Here is a 26,143-nt window from a genome sequence, read left to right on the forward strand (position 1 = left end):
GGGAGAGGTGACTCAGTAACAACTGTTGTCGAACAAACACATTTAAGGATACTATGTTTCAGGCCTGGCATGGTGGCTCATACCTGTACCCAACACTTTGCGAGGCTGAGGCGGGAGGATCACTTGACTCTGGGAGTTTAAGATCAGCCTGGACAACATAGTAAGGCCTTGTCTCTACAGAAAATAATTAGTGGGGCATGGTGGTGCTTGCCTGTATTCCCAGCTACTCAGGAGGCTGAGGTAGTAGGATCGCTTGAGCCTAGGAAGCTGAGGTTGCAGTAAGCCATGATTGTGCCACTGCCCACTTTAATCGGGATGACAGAGTTATAACCTATATAAAAATAGAAAAAAAAGATGATTCCATCTGTTTGAACAATTGAGTATAGATAATATTTTTAAATACCTGTCCCCTTAGCTTACTTTACATGTAGTTAGTAGGAAATAATGGACCCTAAATAATGGGCCCTAAGTATGGTTGATCCATTTGCATCACAACATACTATAGGTATGACTGAACACACAATAACCTAAAGATGATAAACAATAATATATAACTAAAAAGCAAGTAGAACAGAATCAAGACCTACCCACTCCATACAACACTGGTGATATGTTGATAAAGTATCCTGCCATAAGTTTAAGAGAGTTTATATAATTTATGAGGCTACAGAGAAGAAAATTATCCACTCCCTAAGTGGTAACAAAAACCAATGCCTCATTACTTTCCTCAGGAGCCAAAAATAAAAATAAAAATAAAAAATCTAGGAATTACTAAAGCCAGCAGTATCAGATCTATTAGATAGGTGAGAGCCACCAGCAGTGGCTCTGATGAGTGATCTGCCTCACTACTCCTGCCACCCTTCCTCTCTTGCCCACCTGCCTCAGGAGGGATTACATATAACTTAAATGGTTATTTCCATCCCTCCAGTTTCTGGATTCTGGTTATAATGATTTTACCTCCAGACATAGGGAATGAAATAGGAAGGGGCAACCTGCTACTCATCAGACTCAGGGTAGAGCACACAAGTTTGGGACATAGACATTTCGTTATAATAATACAACAAATTCTCAACACATGGGAGTTGTAAAGGTGATCTGTCATTTCTGAGTCACTAAAAGTAGATTTAATAATCTGGCTATTGCGTGCAAGTATGTAACCATTTAAAAATTATATAATAAGGGCCAGGCATGGTGGCTCACACCTGTATTCCCAGCACTTTGGGAGGCTGAGGTGGGCGGATCACCCAAGGTTGGGAGTTCAAGACCAGCCTGACAAACATGGAGAAACCCCGTCTCTACTAAAGATACAAAATTAGCCAGGTGTGGTGGCGTATGCCTGTAATCCTAGCTACTTGGCAGGCTGAGGCAGAGGAATCGCTTGAACCTGGGACAGGGAGGTTGCAGTGAGCAGAGATCGTGCCACTGCACTACAGCTTAAGCAACAAGAGCAAAATTCTGTCTCAAAAAAAAAAAAAATTATATAATAAGAAATACAAATGTTATTACATTTAGGAGAAGGCTGGGCGTGGTGGTTCACACCTGTAATCCCAGCAGTTTTGGGAGGCGGGTGGATCATCTGAGGTCAGGGGTTTGATACCAGCCTGGCCAACATGGTGAAACCTTGTCTCTACTAAAAACACAAAAATTAGCTGGGTGCGGTGGCACATGCCTGTAATCCCAGCTACTTGGGAGGCTGAGGCAGGAGAATTGCTTGAACCTGGGAGGCGGAGGTTTCAGTGAGCCAAGATAGCACCACTGCATTCCAGGCTGGGTGATGGAGTGAGACTCCTTCTCAAAAAAAAAAAGAAAAAAAAAAAGAGAAAAAAGAAATTTAGGAGGAAAAACATTTAATGTTAGGGAGACACATGCAATTTAATTATTTTTTCTATAAGCACTATTTCTGTCAGTTGAAAATGAGAAAATACTAATTATAGAATATAGACACACACAAAATTGAATATAAATAGTTGAACATCTTTGTGTTATACTAATTCCATTTAAGTAAAAGATAAATATGTGAATCTTAAGCAAAAAAATAAGCCCATACCTTTGTCTCAATTATCTAATTTATGTAAAAGTGGGAGAACAACAAATAGTCTGTGCAGGTATTAACTTCTGATTAGTTGTTTTCTTTCACGAGGTTAATCTTTGAATTATGGATACTTGATCATTTGGTTTCTGCTATTAAAACTACATCAAGTTTTGGTATCCATAGGACTGTATTTGAATACAAGCTTTATTTCATGTAAAAACATTTGCATTTGATGCAAAAACGAATTTCCAGAAATGAAGTGACTTAAAATAACACATTTATTATCTCGTAGTTCTGTAAGTCATAAGTCCTGGCACAGGCTCAGCTAGGTTCTCTGCTCAGGTTCTTACCAGGCTGAAATCAAGGTGTCAGCCAAGCTGTGCTCCCTTCTGTAGTTCCGGGTATTCTTCCAAACTCATGTGGTTGTTGGCAGAATTAAGAATTCTGTAGGAAGGCGTGCTTTCTTGCTGACCATCAGGTAGGGGCTACTCTCAGTTCTTAGAGGCCGCCCGCCATTTTCTGCCATATAGGCCTCTCTACAACATGCAACTTTACTTCTTCACAGCCAAAAGAAAAGTATTTGCTGTTGCTTTCAATCTCTCTGACTTCTCCTTGACCCTCTTTTTTTTTATTTTTTATTTTTCTTTGAGACAGAGTCTCGCTCTGTCACCAGGCTGGAGTGCAGTGGCACGATCTCGGCTCACTGCAACCTCCGCCTCCCGGGTTCAAGCAATTCTCCTGCCTCAGCCTCCTGAGTAGCTGGGACTACAGGCATATGCCGTCACACCTGGCTAATTTTTTTTTTTTTTTTTATTTTAGTAGAGACGGCGTTTCACCATGTTGCTCAGGCTGGTCTCGAACTCCTGAGCTCAGGCAATCTGCCTGCCTCGGCCTCCCAAAGTGCTAGGATTACAAGCGTGAGCCACCGTGCCCATCTGTTCCTTGACCCTCTTTTTAAGAGTTCACTTGATAATGTCAGGTCCACCTAGGATAATCTGCCTTTACTTACTTGTTTCTTTTTGAGACAGGGTGTCTCTCACACTGTTGCCCAGGCTCTAGAGTGCAGTGGTGCAAGATCATGGCTCACTGTGGCCTTGACCTCCCGGGCTCAAGCAACCCTTCTACCTCAGCCTCCAGATTAGCTGGGACTACAGGTGTGAGCTACCACGTCTGGCTAATTTTTAAATTTTTTGTAAAGATAAGGTCTCTTTATGTTGCCCAAGCTGGTCTCGAACTCCTGGACTTAAGTGTTCCTCCTGTCTCAGCCTCCGAAAATCTGCCTTTAAAAATCAGTTGATTAACAAATTTAGGTGCTGGCAATTTGAGAGTAAACAAAGTAGGAACTAATTCTGATGGGAATGATAGTCAACTAACACAGAAACACCACAACTGCGGACTGTGGTAACTGCTGTGAAGGAAATGAACAGGGCAGTGTGACAGAGTGACTGGGGAAGAACTCTCATGACAGGAGGTGATATCAGGGCTGATATCATCTGGAATCTCAGAATGAATCAGTCAAGAGAAGAGCTTAGGGAAGAACAGGCCAGGCAGCAGCTGAACTTTCACATCACGTCTGAAACAAATTATTCAGGAATATAGATTGTCCTCCTGAAGGGAATTCTCTGGAAACTTGTTTTCCACTATCATCTTTGGCCTTGAGTATTTTAGCGAAAACACAATATAACATGGAATTAAATTTACTGAACACCCGGGTGTTCCATGATTTCAAGATGCATAAAACAATGTCTTTCTAGGCCATCCATCATATTTACCACAATTATTGGGATCAATGGCATGTGATCTTTGTTCTCTTTGTGCGTCACTGGTGCTATAGGATGTTTTAGATATTTACCACAACCACTATTATCCAACTTCAAGCATGAACACCTTTTACACAAGGCTGTCTTTTTTATAGGCAAATGTGAATTTCAAATTGAGTATAATCTATGTTAGCAAAGAAGAAAGAAAAACTTTTCTTTTTACCTTGTTTTGCCACATTTTAAATTTATATACTGGTTTTCAGTGTGAATCTCAGTAGGCCATAACTCAAATCTACCTCAGGTTGGGATATTATTCAAATATGTAACTATTTTATATTATAGAATCCATTATTTCACCACAGTAAGTTATTCACTGAAATAAATCATAAGAACAAACAATTTGGGGGTTTTCTCCCTATATTCATCATTCCCTTCCCTCTATGCAATTCAGAAAGAATTCATGAAATCCTGACAACTCCACAATCAGACATATTTCTCAATAACAACCTTACTTAATTATTCTCAGAATGCCTACATTCTTTTATTGTTTTTTGAGATGGAGTTTTGCACTTGTTGCCCAGGCTGGAGTGTAATGGCACAATTTCAGCTCACTGCAACCCCTGCCTCCCGGGTTCAAGCGATTCTCCTGCCTCAGCCTCCTGAGTAGCTGATATTACAGGCAGGCGCCACTGGGCCCAACTAATTTTTATATTTTTAGTAGTGTGACGTTTCACCATGTTGGTCAGGCTGGTCTTGAACTCCTGACCTTAGGTGATCTGCCCACTTTGACCTCTCAAAGTGCTGGGATTAAAGGCATGAGCCACCACACCCGGCCCTAAATTCATACTTTTAAGGCTTCTCTACAGACCCTTTGAACAACTTTAACTGGCATCTAAGAGCTTGCTTCTCCTCTAGTCTGTCTTCTACATAGTAGCCTGATTATCTTCCCAAAAACTGAACAAAATCCCTGTCCTCATGGAGCCTATGTTCTGATTGAACAAACCAAAAAATTTTTAAAACGTGATAATAAGCTATAAAGAAAATAAAAACGGTAAGGTGAAAGGGCAAAGGAGGGATTAACTTTAGATAGGCTGGTGACATTTCATAATAACAACTGCTAATGCCCTCCAGCTAAAGAGCAGCAGGAAAACAACCAGATTTAAACCAAGGTGGGTTTAATGACTTGTTGCAGGGAGGAAAAGAGCAATGAGGAATGAAGTCGGGCAGGGGCACTCTCACTAAGAGGATATTGGTATTGTGAAAAACATTACAGGAATGAGCTTCTGTTAGGTGATTTTGGGGAAGTGTCAACGTTTTGCTTTGGATTGGATGCTGGCAGGAAACAGGTGATCCTATAACTGAGTATTTTAATATTTGCGATCTAGAAGGCAGGAAGAATAGATCAAGGTTAAGGTTGTAATTGGCCAAGAAACAGTGGTCACTTATATTAAAAAGAATGTTTGGTCATTTTTGTGGTTTAGAGACTGTTCTTCTATTTGCTGTGTTCAGACATGATTATGGAGGGGTCTTATATTTGTCTTGTCTATTGTAGTCATAAAGTGACTATAACTGATGTTGATGTTTTGTGAGACTGTTTATATTTGACAAAACACTGAGAACTGAGAATGCCAGGACCACTGCCAGTACCACAAATGCCTAGCTAATAGTGCCTATCCAGCTCCTGGCTGTCCAGGGTTGGTTCCCACTGCAACTCCGCCCCCTCTGCCCCCACAACTAGCAAAGCCATCAGCTGCTACAATTGTCTCTATAATTCCAATTTATAACTCTTATTCATAATTCTGTATCTTTAACATTTACAACATTGGTATTATTATTTAGGGTACTGAGTTCCAAAACTCATTACAGCTCTCCTGATAATAGTAGTAGCTTATTTAATCATTGATGAAATATACAAGACCGTGACTCTCTGCTATTTGCTGTGGTAAATAAAAAGAAGGGTTAGAGACAATCCTAAGCCTCAAGGAATTTGAAGTTTTTTTTGGAGAGAACTAGTGGTGTGATGATGGTGGGTGATGAGAACAGACATGCAAAATATCTCACCTATAAAAAACAAGTATCTTTTGTCAGCACAGAGTACAACAGGTAGACCAAAGACAATCTGCTTGTGGTTGAATGGTTTAGGAACTGGGAGTAACAAAACATATATTGTAAAATTTAGGAATGACTTCAGAACCCCCAGAGTCAGTTGCTTCATCTCTAAAAACAAGACATCGAAGTTGGATGGTATGTGTAGTTCTGATACATTTGCATGGTACCAGGCTGTCTGTACAGGAATCACATAGGGAGCTTGTTATCAGGTAGAGATTCAAGGGCCCCGTATCCAGAAAACATTAATCATCCTAAGTTTTTGAGATTCATCCATGCTTTTTTTCTTGGGTTGCTGAGTAGTATTTAATTAGATGAATATATCAGTTTATTAATCCATTCTCCCACTGATGGACATCTGGGGAGTTTAGTTTTTGGTGACCATGAATAAAGTTGTTACGGACATTTTTTGTATGTCTTTTTATCGATATATGCTTTTATTTCTCCGGATAAATACCTAGATGTGGGATTGCTGGCTCACAGGGCAGATGTGTATTTATATTAAATGCACAGGTCACATTTTTTTTTTTTTAAATGAGACTGTGTTTCACTACCCTGCTCAAGATGGAGTAGAGCAGCTATTCACATGCATAATCATAACAAACTGGGCTCAAGCGATTCTCACACCTCACCAGCCCTGCTGTAGTTTGAAAGATAGGTACAACCACAACTGGCTCTGATAGGTTAACATTTTTGACATAAAGTTACAAAACATTTTATAATACTCTTGCCTTTTGTGAAAGTGCAGCCGAGTAGAGATGTCAAAGGATCTGTAATAAGTCCTCAAACACTGCTCTGGGGCCCTGGAAGATTCCCCTACAGGCAGATGGATGAAAGTTATGTGGATTATATGTGTAGGTAAATGTAGTTCAGGCAATGCATTTGATAGTGAATAGCGTGTATGTCTGTGAAATCTTTTGACAAATATTTGCTTCTAGAATTCCACATCACTGTCATTAGGCTCTGAAAGAAGGATCCCTGAATGTGACAGACTTAAGATTAGTCATTTCTGACAAAGAGGCCACAATAAACAAATGTTGGATAGCATGTTTGAGTGCAGACTGGGTGGCGCTGGCCACTATAGTGGTAATAGCAATGTAGGTTCCAACAGAGGTCTCTAAGTCACTGGGCCTTGAATATTGCAATACTGCTCCCTCAGTCAGCTCTCTCAAGTTATCCTTAGCAGATTTTTTTTTTTTAAACAGCTGCCACTTCACTTCCACCCTTCAGCAGGTAACCAAGCTCTATCTGAAGGAAAATAGAAACCATCAGAAAGGAACTCTCACCTTCCGGCTAGAAACATCCACCTATCTATATTCATCCTTTATCTACCTTTCGTCATTCTCTGTAATCACAATGAAGAAAGTGTCCTTCCTAAAGCACTCTCCATTCCACCTTCTCCTATTTCTCTCATTGGAGTCGCTCATTCCCATCGGTATTTGCTTCCTCCAATTCTTCGCTTGTGAAAGCTAACTTCTCCAGACCAGGTGCCGCTCTAGTAGCTGCCCTAGCTCTCTAGCCTCGATATAGTCAAACCTTCTAACGGACTGCCTGCACAGCTATTTCCTCTTTCTCATCCGACTCACCAAGGTTTGTCATACAGCCGGCACTGCACCGTCATGTTTAAAATATATAACAGACGGCTAGACAGCATTCCGAGGGTGCAGACAATAAAGTGATCTACAGCTTGTAGCCTGGGTGTTGGATGGCTCATTGGGTGGGGAAGCTGTTATCTTTCCACCGTGCACAGGTAATTTGATATATGCTTTCACTCTGAAATAAAGTTGTGGAAAGGCAGTAGTACGCAACAATTAATAAAACACAAGTGAGTAAACAGTGATGCCGCACAACCAATCAACCCCTCACATGACTTGGGTGCGTATCACCCACCGGCCGCATCTGCCACTCCGCCCAAGGCGCGGTCAGCACCCACGCCGGCCCTTCCGGCGGAACCCGCCTCGCGGCTTCGAAGTGGCCTGGGTTTCCGAGTCAGGGGTGGTGATGGGGGTGGAAGATGAGGGGAAGAGCCGAGCGGCTACCGGCCAATGGCAGCTCTTGAACTTACACCTCGAGACGTCAGCGCGGCTGTGTAAACGGATGTCACACAGCTGGCTCGGAAGTGTCTCCTCCCGCCTTAGAAAAGCGGCGCACGCCCAGCAGCTTCGGAAAAACCTTAGGCGGCTGGAGGGAGGGGCGCGCGCCGCACCCCGCGAGCCCAGAGCTCCATACCGTAGCCGGCCGGCTTCTTCCCGTAGTGCCGTGTGGCTGCCGTTCCGGGTGAGCAGCGGGCGCTGGCGTCCCCGCCACGAGCGCGCCACCGCAACTGGCTCCGCCCCCTGCCGGAACGGGCCGCGCGTTCCTGCGGCTCCGAGCAGAGTCGCGGGCGCGCGCGCCGGCGGCAGATCCGCAGTTAAAATGGTCTGAGCGGGACCCGGCCTTGCCCCCGCTGCCGCGCTGACTGACTGAGCCGGCTGGCCGGGCCCGGACTGGTCACCTAGCCGGCAGGCTCGCTCGCTCGCTCACTCCCTCGCGTCCCCAAAGCTCGCGCCCATCGTTCTCCCGGCTTCCCTGGGCAAAGCATGTAGCCCCCGTCGGGCACTCCGGCGGCCCGCAGCTGACGCCCACCCCCCACCGTCGCGTGTGTGCCCGTGTGTGCGTGTGTGTGCGCAGGGAGGGCGACCCCGCCGCGGGCCGGGGGCCGAGCCAGCGAGCGGCCTGCCCCGCTGCCAGGAGCCCGCCTCTCTGGGTCTCCCTCCCTCCCGTCCCGGTCCCCTTCCTCGGGGTCTTCTATATGGGCCACCTTCTCTCGAAGGAGCCGCGTAACCGCCCGAGCCAGAAGAGGCCTCGCTGTTGCAGTTGGTGCCGCCGCCGGCGCCCTCTCCTCAGGCTGCCCCGCCGGACCCCAGCCAAGGTGCCCCCTCAACCGGCGGCACCCCGGAGCCGGGACTGCTTCTTCCGCGGGCCCTGCATGCTCTGCTTCATCGTGCACAGTCCCGGCGCGCCCGCCCCCGCCGGCCCAGAGGAGGAGCCGCCGCTCTCGCCGCCGCCGCCGCCGCGGGACGGGGCCTACGCTGCCGCCTCCTCCTCCCAGCACCTGGCGCGGCGCTACGCGGCCCTGGCCGCCGAGGACTGCGCCGCTGCCGCCCGCCGCTTCCTGCTATCCTCGGCCGCCGCCGCCGCAGCCGCTGCCGCCTCGGCTTCGTCGCCCGCCTCCTGCTGCAAAGAGTTGGGGCTGGCTGCGGCCGCCGCCTGGGAGCAGCAGGGCCGAAGTCTCTTCCTGGCCAGCTTGGGGCCGGTGCGCTTCCTGGGGCCGCCCGCCGCCGTGCAGCTCTTCCGGGGGCCGACACCGCCGCCGGCCGAGCCCCCTACGCCCCCCGAAATGGTGTGCAAGCGGAAGGGGGCCGGGGTCCCAGCCTGCACCCCCTGCAAGCAGCCCCGCTGCGGCGGCGGGGGCTGCGGCAGCGGCGGCGGTGGTGGTGGGGGAGGGCCTGCGGGGGGAGGCGCTTCGCCGCCCCGACCCCCCGACGCCGGCTGCTGCCAGGGCCCGGAGCAGCACCCGCAGCCGCTCTGCCCCCCGCCCTCTTCTCCCACCTCCGAAGGTGCCCCTACCGAAGCTGGCGGGGACGCTGTCCGAGCCGGGGGCACCGCCCCCTCGTCCGCCCAGCAGCAGCATGAATGTGGCGACGCGGACTGTCGGGAGCCCCCCGAAAACCCCTGCGACTGTCACAGGGAGCCGTCCCCCGAAACCCCAGACATCAACCAGCTGCCGCCGTCCATCCTGCTCAAGGTGGGTCTGGGCGAGAGGCGCAGGGATGCTCGCTTTCCCCCACCCTCGGCCCCCGCCTCTGAGGCTTTCTCTCTCCTCCCCCTAAACGCGGAGGAGGGGGGTTCCCTGACAGTCTAGGGACGTCCGAAGGGGAGACTGGGAAGCCAGTGGGGCCTCTGCGTATGACCTATTTTTTGAAGTAGGAGCACTTGGAGTCTACTGAATGTCTTTTAATAGCTTGACTCTGTAACCCACCATTCAGGGTTCAGCTATTATTAGAATCCCAACCCAGTCGTTTAGAAACTTCGCAGGTATTCTGTGGAAAAGAAAAAAAAAATTAATCGGGAAGTTTATACTTAGTGGGTAAAGGCTTTGCGTATTAGTATTTGAAGGTCTTCAAACGTTACTTTTATGTTTGATGATTGGTAGTTAATGTCAAACAGTTATTATTGAGCATTTACCATAATCAGGCGCTGCACCAGAACTTTATATATATAATATCCCATTTATTCCTTCAGTTAAAGCTGCGAGATAAATACTGTTAATATCTTTATTTTATACCAGAAGAAACTGATTTCTCCGTGCTGTGGGCCACTGTTTACAGTAGTGAGTCAGGCAGAAGTGGCCTTTGCTCCTGTGGAGCTGACAGTCTAGTGGGGCTTGAAGTGGTCGAATGACTTGTGAAAGGTCACATACAGAAAGTAAAGGGCAGATCTAGGTCTTGAATGAGGGAATTTAAGACCACCTGACTTTAAAACCCCTTTGTTTATGCTATGTTGTAATGCCCTTCTACAGTTTAGCCTTTGCATAAAAGCATGCAGATTACCAGAGGTAAGCGCAGATGTATTTTTTGTTGGGAAATGGGTGAGTAGAGGTAGGTGTCCTATATGAACTTTGTGTCATTTTCAACTATCAAGGATATTTTGCAGTTTTGTCAATGCTAGTGACAAACTTTAGTTACATAATAGAGTTTTTCTTAAGTTATTAACTTTTTTCCTCTTTTTCTGTCTTCTCCCACCCTACCCAATCTGGAGCTTAATAAATATAAACCATTTTCATTGTGGATGATACTAGAGACTATCCATAAATAATCTTGATAAGAATTTGGCTACTTTTACCGTTACTGAAGTAACTGTCAGTAATTACAATTGTTATTGTCACCAATATAGTTTCTGTGACTAGACTTTTTGCATATTTACAGTACTGTGTGTTTGGGTCTTTTTTACTGTGATATTAATGTTCTTGTGAATGATACAGCAAGAAGGTGGGAAAACTTACACTTCCTTGTGTCAAAATGTAATGATCTAATTCTTATGGAGGTCTACTTGTTGGAAGAGTAATTCCCTACTCTTTGTGTGCAGAGGTGCATTTTAGGACAAAGGGAACTTTCTTGAGTCCTTTAAATCACTGGATGATATGGATAAATAAAATATCAACAAATATTTGGTATAGAAATTTGATTGCTCTCTTCTTATTTGGCAAATAAGACTGTTTCAAAATGAACCAAAACAAAGCCAGGTACCTTCTACTTTTTTACTTAAACCATTATTTCATGAGGTAAAAAACATTTTAATGCCAAGAAAAAAAAAAGGGGGACATGGGCTCATAATAAAGAGAAACTCTAATAGAATAAAATAAACTTATTCTATTAATACCGCATTGTTCTTTTTCATATTTTTTCCTGAGGATTGTTGAAAACTTTGTCTAAAGGACATATGGGAATTACCATGGACTTGCCCTATTGTGTGTATTTGGACATGTTATGTAGATTTCCATTCCTTGTATTAGAAAACTCTAATAAAGATTCTCTGTCTGAGTCTGATGGTCCTAGTGGTATTCAGCACGAAGTGAGTTGTACTATCTGGGATGAATTGAATTAGTGATTGTTCAGTGTCTGCCAACCCCAGTTTTTGGGTGCAGAGACTCTGGATTCATAGTCCTGTTGAATGCTCTCTCTCCTTTAAGTGCAGTGCCTGGCATATAGTAGCACTCAGTAAATACTTACGAATGAATGTATGATCAGGTGTTTGGAGTCTGGGCTCTGAGACTCGGTGAATATGCCACACCACGAAGGGATATTTCTAAGCAATGTCCATATTCTGACTGGAGTTACTGTTTGAGCCACGGTAGAGCCATGTGGTGGTGAAAGGGTTCTAGCTCTGCTGGTAAGGACTGGAGTTGTTTGACTTGGAGCAGAGAAGACTTAAGGAGCTATGACCATTTTTCTTTTCTAATATTAGAAGGGTTGTTGCATAGAGAGGCACAAGTCCATCATCACTGTTGGAAAACATTCTTAGAAATTATACCCTTTTCTCCTGGTAGTGAGTCAATAGCTATTATAATTGTATTGCTTTTGCTTCATCTTTTATGCTATGAAGTTACTATAGCCGTAAAAACAAACAAACAAACAAAAAAACAAACGAGGCAGGTAGAATTTGGGAGAGAAATGTGAGGATGTTTAAGAATTTAAAGGATTTTTTTTGGGAAAGCTACCATACTTGCCTTTTTTTTTTTTTTAATGGCGGAGGAGAAAAACTAAACGATGTGTTGCATCCTAGACTGATTTTTGGCTCAATATCAGTAAGGATGTTTTTCTTTTGTGTAGGTTAATAAATATTACCTGCTTTAAAGCAGTCAAAAATGCATTTTAATAGTTTCTTTAAAAAGTTGTTTAGCTTTGGGAAAATATCCTGTTTTATGCTTATTACCCACATCTTAAATTTCTTCACTTGGATAAACCAAATCTGGATTTAGTCAATGGCCTGTGGTTTATAACAGCCATACCACTTTTACAAAAAAGATAACAGCTAAAGTCAGGCATGTTTCAGACAAGATGCTACTTGGTTCCAGTGATCATGCCCTACATGTTGATTGTTAACTGACAAATTAGCCCTTTAAGACCGCATAGTCCTTTAACCTTAAAAATATGATCTAGGCCTCCTAAATTTTTATTTTCTCATTTATAAAATGAGGAGGACGGGCATAAAAATATTCACAAGAAATGTACTTTCACCTGTGGCTGCATGAAGAGTTTGGTGAATCCTTTCCACACACAAAAAAGTATAAAACTGGCAAAATTGCCCAAAACTATTTGAACTCTGGAAATCAACCAAAAGCAAAGAAAAACACGGAGAAACATTTATTCTTAGGAAAACTGTTAGAGCTTCAGGTAAGAATAGTGCAAGTCTACAGCATTCTCATGTAGGCTTCTAACGTGACCTCCTGTCCCAGCACTTTTGGCAAGAACTGTAGTTTGGAAAACCAGCAGCTTTGCTGCCAGCGAGTTGATTCAATTTGGGGCAATGAATAAAAACCTTTGTCGATAAAATGTACTGAACTTGGTAGGGAAAAAGAAGGAAAAACCATGTATTTGCTCCTTTAAGGTTGTAGTGCCAGTTGGGGTGAGTGGAAGACATTAAAAGGCAGACCCTGGAAATGAGAGAACCATAAAGGGATGACCACTCCACATATCCTGGCATATTGTGGAACTATGCACATGTGTAGGGGAGACCTGAGGTTTTCTAACTGAGAGCAAGGGCCAAGGCAGATGAGAATTCTCTAAGCTTTGAATATGCCCTTCTTAACCCACACACAGATTGAAGAGCAGGCTCAAGCTGTTTGAGCATATCTTTGGCATATACATAGCTGAAAACTTAAGCTATTCAGACACAGGATGACTCCCTAGAAAGCCAGGCTAAAATATATATATGTGAATTAAAATCTGAACAGAGGTAGTCACACTGCCCAGAACACAGATTCCACAGTTTAGGGCCAGACATGCTAAAAGGCTTGGAAATATACAATTCTGCACTGGCGGCCAGGCGTGGTGGCTCACACCTGTAATCTCAGCTTGAACCTGCGAGGTAGAGATTGCAGTGAGCCGAGATCATGCCGCTGCACTCCAGCCTGGCAACAGGGTGAGACTCCGTCTCAAAAAAAAATAAAAAAAGAAAAAAATATATACGCTGGCTGTGTCATCCAAAATGTCCAGTTTCTAACAAAAAATTTTAAGACACGTAAAGAGACCCATACTGAGGGAAAAAGAAGGCAGTTAATAGAAACTGACTCTGAGTGAGCCTAGAGATTAGACTGAGCAAAGACTTCAAACTGCTATTATAAACATGGTAAAAGAAAGGAAACATTATTTAAATAATTACAGTAGAATATGATGACATTGACCCAACAAATTGGAAATCTCAATAAACAAATGAGAGCTTTAAAAAAAGTTTTATTCTTTTTGATGCTATTATAAATGGAAGTGCTTTCTTAATTTCATCTTCAGATGATTCATTGCTAGTATATAAAAATATTTGCGGCTGGGTGCGGTGGCTCATGCCTGTAATCCCAGCACTTTGGGAGGCCAAGGTGGGTGAATCATGAGGTCAGGAGATCGAGACCATCCTCGCTAACATGCTGAAACCCCATCTCTACTAAAAAAAATACAAAAAAATTAGCCGGGCGTGGTGGTGGGCACCTGTAGTCCCAGCTACTTGGGAGACTGAGGCAGGAGAATGGCGTGAACCCAGGAAGCGGAGCTTGCAGTGAGCCGAGATTGTGCCACTGCACTCCAGCCTGGGCGACAGAGTGAGACTCCGTCTCAAAAAAAAAAAAAATTGCTTATTCTAACATTAAGTTTTGTGTTTATTCTCTGGGATTTTCTCTATATAAGATCATGAAATCTGTGAATATAGGATGTTTTAATTCCAGTTCCCCAATCTGGATGCCTTTTATTTATATTCCATGTCTAATTGCCTTGGCCAGAATCTCCAGTACAGTGTTGCGTAGAAGTCATGATGCAGACATCCTTCTTTTGTTTCCAATTTTGGGGAAAAACTTTTAGTCTTTTACCATTAAGTATAATGATAACTAGGGGTTTTTGGTAGATGCTGTTTCTCAGGTTGAGGAAGTGTTCTTTTATTCCTATATTTCTGAATGCTTTAATCAAGAAAGGGTGTTGGATTTTGTCCAGTGCTTTTTCTTGAATCAATTGAGATGATCTTTTTTTTTTAAACCTTTATTCTATTAATATGGTGTGTTATATGGGTTTTTTTCATATGTTGAACCATCCTTGCATTCCAAGGGATAAATCCTACTTGGTCATGGTGTATAACCCTTTTACTATACTGTGGATTTAGTTTCCTTATATTTTATTGAAGATTTTCACATCTGTATTCATAAGGGACATTGGTCTATAGTTTCTTGAGATTTCTTTGCCTGGCTTTGGTATCAGAATATGCTGGCCTTATAGCATGAGTTAGGAAGTGTTATCTCATCCTCTCATTTTTTGGAAGAATTTAAGATAGATTGGTTTTCATTCTGATTTAAGCATATTACTAGTGAGGCTATCTGGTTCTTGTCTTTTCTTTGTTGTAAGTTTTTTGTTTTTTATTACATATTCCATCTTTTTACTTGCTGTACATCCATTCAGATTTTCTGTTTCTTTTGAGTCGGTTTTTATAGTATATATTCTAGGAATTCGTCATCTATTTCATCAATTTGGCAGCACAGAATTACAGTGTTCTCTTATAATTATGTACTTTTTGTAAGGTTGGTATTAATGTTCCCATTTTTATACATGATTTTAAAATTTGAATCTCTCTTTATTCTTAGTCTAGCCAAAATTGTGTGTGTGTGTGTGTGTGTGTGTGTGTGTGTGCGCGCAGGGTCTCTGTCACCCAGGCTTGAGTGCAGTGATGTGATCATAGCTTATAGCTATGTAAATGGAAGTGCAGCCTTAAACTCCTGGGCTCAAGTGGCTTTCCCTCCTCTCAGCCTCCTGAGTAGCTGGGTCCACAGGCATGCTGGCGCATGCCTGGTTAATTTCTTAAATAATTTTTGTAGAGACAGGGTCTTGCTGTGTTTTCCAGACTGATCTCAAACTCCTGGCTTCAAGCAGTCCTCCCACTTTGGCTTCCCAAAGTGCTGGGATTATAGGTGTGAACCATTGTGCTTGGCCTGATCATGTTAAAGAATAAACTTTTGGTTTTGTTGATCATCTGTTATTTTTCTAGTCTATATTTCATTTGTATTAGCTCTATTTTTTCCCCTTGTTTCTGCTTGGTTTGTGTTGAGTTTTTTTTAATAGTTTCTTAAGGTAGAAGTTTAGGTTGCCAATTCAAGATCTTTCTTCTTTTTATATGTGGTTACTTGTATCTGTATCCCATATATTTTGCTATATGTTTTTGTTTTCATTAATTTCAAATTATTTTCAATTTTCTTTATTAGTTCTTCTTACTTGTTGATTGTTAAATTTTCATGTATTTGTGAAATTTCCAGATTTCCTCCTGTTAGTGATTTCCCCTCCTCTTCCCTCCCCTCCCTTCTCCTCTTTTCTTTCATTTTTTGAAACAGAGTCTCTGTATCACCCAGGCTGGAGTGCAGTGGCATGATCATGGCTCACTGCAACCTCTGCCTTCTGGGCTCAAGTAGTCCTCCCACCTCAACCTCTCTAGTACCTTGGATTACAGGTGCGCGTGCCACCACACCCACCTAATTTTTGTATTTTTTTTTGTAGAAATAAGAGTTTTGCCATGTTGCCCAGGCTGGTCTTAAACTCCTGGGCTCAAGTGATCTGTCTCCCTCGGCCTCCCAAAATGCTGGAATTATAGGCCTGAGCTGCCGTTCCTGGCCTCTGTTACTGATGTCCAATTTCCTTTCATTGTCATTGGAAACGATACTTTGTATGAGCTTAATATTTTAAAATTTGTTGAGACTTGACTTGTAGTGTAGTATTTTAGACTTCGGTCTTTGAGAATGTTTTTACACACTTCAGAAGAATGTGTATTCTGTTTTGTGTAGTGTTCTAGAGATATCTGATAGGCCCAATTTAAGTTTTGTTCAGGTATTCATTTTACTTCTTCATCTCTTGTCTGGTTATTCTGTCCATTATTAAAAGTTGTGTGTTGCGGTCTCCAAGCATTAATGCAGAACTCTTTTTATTTTTTTTCTTTTCAATTCTGTCAGTTTTTGCTCTATGTATTGTTCCATGCTTTTACTCTCAATCTGTATATAGTTTTGGATCTAAAGTGAGTCTCTTGTAAACAGTTTATAATTTGATTGTGTTTTTAAGTTTCATCCTGTCATTCATTGTGTCTTTCTTTTTGAGACAGGGTCTCAGTCTGTTGTCCAGGCTGGAATGCAGTGGCACGATCACAACTCACTGCAGCCTCGACCTCCTGGGCTCAAGCTATTCTCCAACCTCAGCCTCCCATGTAGCTGAGACCACAGGTGCATACCACCATGCCTGGCTAATTTTGTCATTTTTTTTCTTTTTTTTGTGGAGATAGGGTCTTGCCATGTTGCCCAGGCTGGTCTTGAACTCCTGGGCTCAAGTGATCCACTCAGCACAGCCTCCCAAAAGTGCTAGGATTGCAAGTGTGAGCCGCTGTGCCTGGCCTTGGCCCTATGTGTCTTAACCGGAAAGTTTAGCCCGTTTACATTTAGTGTAATTAGTGATAAGGAAATGCATTTACTATTTTATTGTTTGTTTTCTCTATGTCTTATATATTTTTTGTCAATTCCTCTGATGCTGTTCTTTATGTCAGGTATTTTCTAGTGTACCATTTTGATCCCCTTCTCATATGTACATATAATTCTCACATTATATAAATAAATGTAACATATCTAAATATATTAATATAAATCAAAAGTATAAATATGTTAATATATTTAAATATGTTATAAATAACCTAATATAACTAAAGTATAAATATATTAATATATTTAAATATATTATCTTTATATAATGTGGGAATTATATGTATATATGAGAATTACATATATAAATAAAATACAGTAAATAATTATATGTGTATTTCACAGTATTTTCCGTGGGGGTTGTAATTAACACTATATATTATAACAATTTAGTGTGAATTAATACCAGTTTAGTTTCAGTGGTATATAAAAGCTCTGCTCCTGTATTTGTTGTTACTGACACAAGTTACAGCTTTATGTATTTTGTGCCAATCAATATAGATTCATAATTACTGTTTTATGTAGTCTTTTAAATCATATAGCAAAGAGGAGGCATTACAAACCAAAGACACATTAATATGCACTTTTATGTCTACCTATGTAAATACCAACAATTACTGGTGTCCTTTATTTGTTTTGTGATTTTAAGCCACTGTCTGATGCCCTTACATTTCAGCCTGGTGGACTCTTTATAGCATTTCTTTTAGGGGAAGTCTACCAGTCACAGACTTCCTCAGTTTTTGTTTATCTGGAAAGATCTTAATTTTGCCTTTATTTTTAAAGGGTTGTTTTACCAGATAGAGGATTCTTGGTTGACAGTTTCCTTTCAGCATTTTGAATATGTTATCCCACTGCCTTCTGGTCTCCAATGTTTCCAGTGAAATATCAGTTGTTAATCATATTGAGTGTACTTTTCATGAGTTGCATTTTTCTTGCTGCTTTCAGGGTTCTCTCGGTTTTTGTCTTTCAACAATTTGATTATGATGCATCTTGATGTAGATCTTTTTGCATTTATCCTGCTTGGAATTCATTGAGTTTATGAGTTAGATTAATGTCTTTCATCAGATTTGGAAAGTTTTAGCCATTATTTCTTCAAATATTTAAGCCTCTTTCACTCTCTCTTCTTCTGTGACTCCAATTATATGCATGTTTGGTGGTGTTCCACAGGTATGTTCATTTTCCTTCAGTCCACAGACTCGGTAATTTGAATTTTAATTTTAATTGACCTATTTTTAGGTTTGCTGATTCTTTCTTCTTTAGAGGTTCAAGGGATTTTGATGCTTCTCAAGAAAGAGATATGATTATAAGAGGTGGTAACACACAGCAAGCTTCATTTGGTGGCAGTTGGACAGGATTACATGAGAGGAAAATTCCTTTACAGCATGAAGCTGTGCAGAGACTTACAGTGAGGTAGACCACCACCCAGAAGGGGAGAAGGGCAAGGCAACCCTTGTGGGATACAGGAGAATTGGAGAGCAGGCTTACCTGTCTGGGTGATGTCACTCAGCAGCATGGTGGGATGTGTAAAAAATTGAGTTTGGTACTAGCGGGCTCTTGAGCTAATGAGTCTCATCCTTCAATGAAGAAATAACCTAAGGACCAATACACAGAGGTCATCTTTGGCTCATTTATATAACACTTCTGCTTGCTCTAATCTGTTGACTCTCTGTGGTGAATTTTTAAATGTCAGTGATTGTATAATTTAGTTCTAGAATTCTTATTTATTTTCATAATTTCTACTTTATATTAATATTCTCTATTTGGTGAGACATTTCTACTTGGTTCTCATAATTTCCTTTAGTTCTTGGTCCGCAATTTTCTTTAAGTCTGTAAGCATGTCTTAAATTGTTGTCTTTGTCTAGTAAGTCCAACGTCTGGGTTTCCTCATGGGCAGTTTCTTTTCATTTCCTTTTTTCTTGTGAATGGACCAGCAAACTGTGGCCCTTCACAGGCCAAATCCACTGTCAGTTTTTGTAAATCATGTTTTATTGGCACATAGTTGTACACATTCATTTATGTTTTGTGTGCCAATAAAAGTTTATTTGGTTATCTGGCTAGAAAGATGGAGTGTCTCTCAGAGATACAGCCACTTGTGCTGCTGTGTGGTTTTGCATGACTGGAGCTGCTTTTATGATAAAATTAAGAAACAGTAGTGGGGATTCCTTGCTTACTTATTGGACCACAGAGTCTTCTTCACCAAATCTTTTGGCCAGAATGGTGGGTTTACTTTTGGGGTCTGTATTGCAGCTCTGCTACTGTGACATAGCATTTGAGACATAGCCAATAGGGAGAAAAGAGAAAAGGAGAAGAAAGGAAAACCAAAAATGAAGATTCTTCTCACATTCTCTGTCTTGCAGAGGCCCATTTTCCTGGTCCTTTGTCCAGAAAGATAGCTTTTTCTCTGAATTTTTGTTGATATTTACCTCCTGTGCATTTCTGTACAGGGCCACCCTGAATTCCATGCTAGGGGATTAAAGGGGGAAACAAAAAAAAAACCCTAGGAAACTCATCTCTGTTATTGGCCATTCTTCAAATTTTGGTACCCTTCCACAATCCGTCACTAACTTTTTAGAGTTTTGAGGTAATTGCTTTTAGTATATTGTTCAGATATTTCAGTTGTAATGTCTGCAAGTGAAAGGCTGTAGTGGGCTTAATACATGTTTGCTGGCATGGGAGACAAATTTGCTAGTGACTTTTATGGTTTTTTTTTTTTTGAGACGGAGTCTTGCTCTGTTGCACAGGCTGGAATGCAATGGTATGATCTTGGCTCACTGCAACCTCCACCTTCCAGGTTCAAATGGTACTCCTGCCTTAGCCTCCTGAATAGCTGGGACTACAGGCACGCGCCACCATGTCTGGCTAATTTTTGTATTTTAATAGAGACAGAGTTTCACCATTTTGGCCAGGCTGGTCTTGAACTCATGACTTCATGGTCCACCGGCCTCGGCCTCCCAATGGGATTACAGGCGTGAGCCACCATGCCCGGCCACTTTTATGATATTCTGTACTTCTCACTAGACATGTTGGAGGAAAAGCTGGTTGTGAAGGGAACAGGCAGTTGTTTTCCCAAGGCCCAAGATTTAAACGTAGTAGAGATTCAAGCTTATACGTCTACAACTTTTGTCCATATAGAGGTAAGTTGTTTCGGTCATAATTATAATTGAAATCATTTATGTATTACAACAAATCCTTGACTAATAGCCTTTAGTTCAACATCATTTTGTTATAATGTTGATGAGAGAAAAAAAAAAAACAATTCCTAGCCGGGCCCACTGTCTGTGTAGAGTTTGCATGTTCTCCCCATGCCTGCACATGTTTTCTCTGGGTACTCTGATTTGTTTTCTTCCCACATCGCAAAGCTGTGTACATTAGGTTGTGTATAAGGTGTGCATATGTCTAGATGGTCCTGGTATGAGTGAGTGTAGGTGTGCCCTGTGGTGCATTGGTGCCCTGTCCATTGTTAGTTCCTACTTTGTGCCCTGACAGCTGGTCACCTGCAACCCTGAACTGGAATAATTGGGTAAATAATGATCTTACTTGTTTTTATTAATTTTTTTAAATGTATAGCTCACATTTATTTCAGTGTTTAATCTTATTTAATAATTCCTTTAAATTAATATCTTTTATATTCAGTTTTATTTGATTGCCTCAAAAGTATCTTCTTAGAGTTGGTTCAATTCTGGTTGCCAGTGTGGCCCACACATGGTATTTGTTGATATAGCTTTTAATTTTCCAAGATTTGTTTTGGCCCTCATCCTGACCCTAATCATCTTTTTATGATGTAACTTTTAAAAATTATTTTTTAGAGTAGATGTTATTTTGGAATAATTTTATTTTTATTGTATATAGTTAAAATATATGGTGTTTTGACATGGAATACTTTTAGATTTATAGAAAAATTGCAATAATAATACAGAGATTTCCTCTGTATTCCTTATCTAGTGTTGATGAAAGCAGTCAAACTCTGTAAAATATTTGAAGAGATTTACTCTGAGCCACATGTGAGTGATCAGTGGCCTGTGACACAGTCCTCAGGAGATCTTGAGAACATGTGCCCAAGGTGGTTGGGCACAACCTAGTTTTGTACATTTTAGGGAGACACGAGACATAAGACATACATTGGTTCGGTCCAGAAAGGAGGGACAAACTCGAAGTCAGGAGTTCCAGGTTATAGGTAGTTAAAAGATAAAAGGTTGCATTCTTTTGGGTCTTTTATCAGCCTTTCACTGAATACATAATTTACACCTGAGGGGGTGTAGAGGCATAATCACTTTTGCCTTAGTCTGACTCAGAGAACCTGCATTTTAATATAAACAGTCTGGCAGAGGTAGCAATCAGATATGCATTTGTCTCAGGTGAGCAGAGGAATGAGCGTGTTCTGTCGTCATTTGTCCCACATCTGTGAAGAGAAGCTATCAATTTACGTGGTCAGGGTGAAATTCGACAGAATTGCTTTAGGGTCAAGATCTTGAGGTTCACAGAGAATTTCCTTGTGGTCAAATTGTGAGGGAAGTACGTAGCTTTTTTTTTTTTTTTTTTTTTTTTAAATCCTTGTAGCTATCTTATTTAGGAATAAAATGGGAGGCAGGCTTGCCTGATGCAGTTCCCACCTTGACTTTTGTCTTTGGCTTAGCAATTTTGGGGTCCCGAGACTTATTTTCCTTTCATACCTGTTTGCTTTCCCTGATTTTATTTTCTTCTGACACTGTGGTACATTTGCCAAAACTATGAAATCAGCATTGGTACATTACTATTAGTTAAACTCCAGTCTTTATGTGGTTTCACCAGTTTTTCCATTAATGTCTTTTTCTGTGCCAAGGATCTAACTGGGTACCATTAGTTGTCATTCTTTCTTAGTCTCCTCTGGACTGTGATACTTTCTTTTTTTGTTTGTTTGTTTTTCATGACCTTGAATTTTTTGAGGAGTTTTGATTCAGTATTTTGTAGAATGTCCCACATTTGGTATATATATTTTCTTTATTATTAGATTGGGGTTATGAATATTTTGGAAAAGATACCATAAAGGTTAAGTACCTTTCTTATGATTTACTTTTGTTTTTCTTTTTTTCTTAAATCATATATGAAAAGTTCTCGTGGCTCCAAGGTCAAACTGTGAAACTTCAGAGTAATCTCAAGTTTGTCATTCTTTCTTCCCTAGTCTTTTTTCCCTTCCCAGAAAGGTAAATAGTTTTTTTTAATTAGTTTTTGGTTTATGCTTTCAATTCTTTGTTGTTGTTGTTGTTTTTTAAATATAAGCAAACACAAAATGTACATGAACACACATGTCAGTACATGCCTGTTCTCTTCCCCTCCTCTTCTTACAGAAAAGATAACATCAGTTCGTTTTTAGCTCCTATATCATAGTTTCTCTTTAAGGTGGTCTCTTTCAGTGACTTACAGTAATGGCCACTTTTATTCAAGAAGGTTTTCTTTTTAAAAAGTTAACTTTTTCTAACTATAATAGAAACCTTTTCCTGTGCCTTGAAAATGTTTAGCACATATGACATGGTACCATTTTTTATTCACAGATATTTTCCAATTTGTCACTGGACGAGCGTTGCCTTTCTGCATCATTGGTTTGCAAGTACTGGCGTGACCTTTGTTTAGACTTCCAGTTTTGGAAGCAGCTGGATCTTAGTAGTCGTCAGCAGGTATGGAATTGAATTCTAAGTAACAGTCATATGACCTACTCAAAAAATATCTTTATTCCTCTTCAGAAATCTTTACTTTCTTCTTGTTTTTTAAGATAGTTCAAATGACTATAATCTACAGTTTCGTGCTTTTATAGTTTTTTGTGTATATGATTTCAAGTTAAAGCTAGATTCTCATAGTAAACAAGATGGTTTTTCATGTAGATTGGTAATTTAGGGTTGCTTTTTAATTCTTTTTGTCTTTGTCTTTTTTCATTACCTTTTCAAAAACTTATTAAACTTCTTTCTGTGGGAGATCATATTACAAATAGTTTAATAGTAGAAAATGATGGCAAACATTTTTGTAGCACTGCCTCTGTGCTGTGTACTGTTCTAAGGACTTTATACATATTAATTCATTTGATCCACCCAACAACTCTGTGAGTATATACTATTATTTTTTCTGGTTTACAGATGAAGAAATGGAAGTAAAATGGGCTACGATAACCTTTTTTTTTTCCTTAACTTTCCTTTTGATGGACTTTCTACTCTTCCTGTTGCTTAGCTGCCTAATGTGTTTTATAGGGGCATAAATTAGGAAAAAAGAGTTTGTAGTGTTTATTGCAAACAGTTTTTTGGACTTGTTAGATTCCATTTTTAAAACTTGATGACATTTGGCATTAGAAGTTTGTAAAAATATCAATAAGAATAGCATTTTATTGAAGTACTAAACCTGGTCTAAGTTCTGCCGTGGTATATTACTACTGGTGTGCTGATAAATGTTTAGCAACTGGCTTTAAAAAAAGCCCTGATTTGTAATATTTGCCAATTTCTATTACATAAAAACTCCCACCATGACCAGTGTCAAGCTACACGTTATGCCATTGAATGCAGATTTGGAAAGAGGGGCACACTATAAACTCTTGTGAGTTGCTACGAGCCAGCTCCAGCACACTGGTAGTGTATGTGTTTGTGTGTGTGTAACACACACTTTAACCCAGTTAAGCAAGCTCACAAGGATTTGTGTGTAAGTTGTTCCCTTTCTGTTTTTCTGCTTCATTGGTAAGAGATTAAAACAATTAAGATAATTGTTATTTACCTGCTTGGGTTCATGATATTTATGTCCAAGGAAAATGGTGAGGGAGTTAGTTGTGGGCAGTAGAATGGAGAGCAGATATGTGTAAAGCAATCTATTGACTTGCTGCATCATTGCTCTTGAATGTTTGAGTTATTTATTATGAACTCAGACTAAGAATAGCTTCCTCTTCCACCCCCAACCCCCTCCCCACCCAGCCCGCTGCTGGTAGTAAGGTGTGGAGATGAAAAAGTAAAAAATAAAAGGAGAGGTATGTCAGAGTTTTAACTTTTCTGAGAACTGTGTTTATGTTGTTTCCAACAAGTGTAAACAAAGATAGTTTTATCTTTGGCTCTTACTCCAAGTGCTACTTAACAGTGTAGTTCTTTCCTTCTATTCTACATTTCATTTGTGTTTTCTGTCTCCATTATTTTTACTGAAAGGACTTGAATAACGTTAACTTTGTTTTGTATTTTGGAAATGTGGTGATTGGTCACAGAATATGTATAGGCTAGTTTTAAAACAAAAATTCAGATGACCATCTGAATTTTTCACTAGATGAATTGAGTCTTCTGTGAAAAGCTTTTTGATGTGGACATTTCTATATAGTCTTTGGTGTTTTGATATGCAAAATAGTATATTTTCTAACCTATGAATTATATGTGAGGTACTGTTTCTCACAGAAACAGTAAAAGATTAAAAAACTTATGTGCTGTGGTATCATCTGATATTAAGTATAAAAGTAAAGATTCATATAACATTATTGATGTATACTATTTCATGGGTTACAAATGGAAAGTGAAACATTGAAAATCTCAATATAGTTTTGTTTGTGGTGAGTTTTTGCTGAATTTGAATTTTCCCACTAAGGATAGATTTTTAGGCTTTTAATGAAATGAATACATATCCTTTGTTGGTGTTTTCTGATACCACTTCTGACATCAAGTATGTGGAGTTTTTCCACACTAACAAATAATTTTCTGACACTAACTGGTTGTACAACAATTTAATTCAGCTAACTCCCAGAGGTATCATTGAGCTTAAGGGCTCAGTCCCACAAGACTAGCCACACTTCAGATGTCAGTTGCAAGTCCCAGAAGCCACCTGAACTTCTTACTGACAAATTATAAACTTGTGAGTTCCCTTAATTTCTTTCTCGGTTTTGATAGTTAGCCACAACTATTCACAGAATTGTGGAAAATACTTATTATATTTACTGGCTTATTATAAAAGATATAGCATATAGCTTAGAGCCAGCCAACTGGAAGAGATGCAGAAGGCAGGGTATGGAATATACCTCCCTCTCAGCACTGTGATGTGTTTACCATCTGAATCTCTGTCATTTGAGTTTCTATAACCCAGTTTCCAGCTTCCGTCCTCTCCTGTAAGTAGTGCTGAAAGTAATCACCCTTTAATCAAGGGTTTAGTTTTTCTGGTAAACAGTCCCCATCCTGAAGCCATCTAGGCGTCCCACTCTAAGTCACTTCATTAGTATGAACTCAGGTATGGTCTAAAGGGCTTGTTATGAATAACTAAAGAAATTCTATTGCTTAGGAGATTCCAAGAGTTTTGGGAAATCTGTGGCAAGAATTTGGAACAAAGACCAAATACAATATTTTTATTATACCAAATTCTTGTTATGCTTCAATATTAAGATGGTTTCTCTTTTGATTATTGTTCATGCTGTAATCTAATTAGTATATTGTTTATTGTGGAACATTTAAATAATGGAAAATAAATTTTTGTTTTTAGCAAAAGTTTAAATTTATTACTTTTTCTCTTCCAGGTCACTGATGAATTATTGGAAAAAATTGCATCAAGAAGTCAGAATATAATTGAAATCAACATTTCAGATTGTCGCAGTATGTCTGATACTGGCGTATGTGTTCTAGCATTTAAATGTCCTGGACTTCTTAGGTATACAGCCTACAGGTGTAAACAACTTTCTGACACCTCTATTATTGCGGTTGCCTCTCACTGTCCTTTACTTCAGAAAGTGCATGTAGGCAACCAGGACAAACTTACTGATGAAGGACTCAAGCAGGTAAATTTTAGCATTTATAAAGTGATTTTACTTGAATTAATTCAAAATGTTTTCTAGCAACAACATTTTAAATGGTTATGTTAAAAATAATTCCCAGAGACTCAAGTGAGTCATCTTTTTTACCTATTAATGAATATTTGTTTAGATTAGTTAACTAGAGTGCCATGGTTATAATCAGTAAATTAACTGCTGTGTTTTGTAGTGAGAGCCTGAACTTCTGTGACCAGCCATTTTATAAATTTATGCTTTTGTTA

The 26,143-nt window shown here is 40.5% G+C and overlaps 1 protein-coding gene and 1 long non-coding RNA gene across 3 annotated transcripts in view; one reads left to right on the plus strand and one right to left on the minus strand.

Moving 5' to 3' along the window:
- Positions 1-212: 212 nt before the first annotated feature.
- Positions 213-8,811, minus strand: LOC126957124 (uncharacterized). 2 transcript variants are annotated; one of them, XR_007726660.1, is made up of 3 exons: positions 8,699-8,811; positions 7,485-7,671; positions 213-331 (listed from the first exon to the last, which is right to left on the minus strand). It is a non-coding gene; the product is annotated as an uncharacterized LOC126957124 (long non-coding RNA). The 2 variants fall into 2 exon arrangements; XR_007726661.1 differs by lacking the exon at positions 213-331 and adding an exon at positions 5,518-6,714.
- Positions 7,984-26,143, plus strand: part of FBXL17 (F-box and leucine rich repeat protein 17) — a 544,473-nt gene continuing 526,313 nt past the window's right edge. Inside the window, exons 1-3 of the mRNA XM_050794618.1 lie at positions 7,984-9,685; positions 22,669-22,791; positions 25,632-25,889. Coding sequence (XP_050650575.1) covers positions 8,690-9,685; positions 22,669-22,791; positions 25,632-25,889 — 1,377 coding nt within the window. The 5' untranslated portion in view covers positions 7,984-8,689. The remainder of the gene's footprint in view (positions 9,686-22,668; positions 22,792-25,631; positions 25,890-26,143) is intronic.

This window comes from Macaca thibetana, chromosome 6 (genome assembly GCF_024542745.1).
Source record: "Macaca thibetana thibetana isolate TM-01 chromosome 6, ASM2454274v1, whole genome shotgun sequence".
NCBI classification, from domain to species: domain Eukaryota; kingdom Metazoa; phylum Chordata; class Mammalia; order Primates; family Cercopithecidae; genus Macaca; species Macaca thibetana.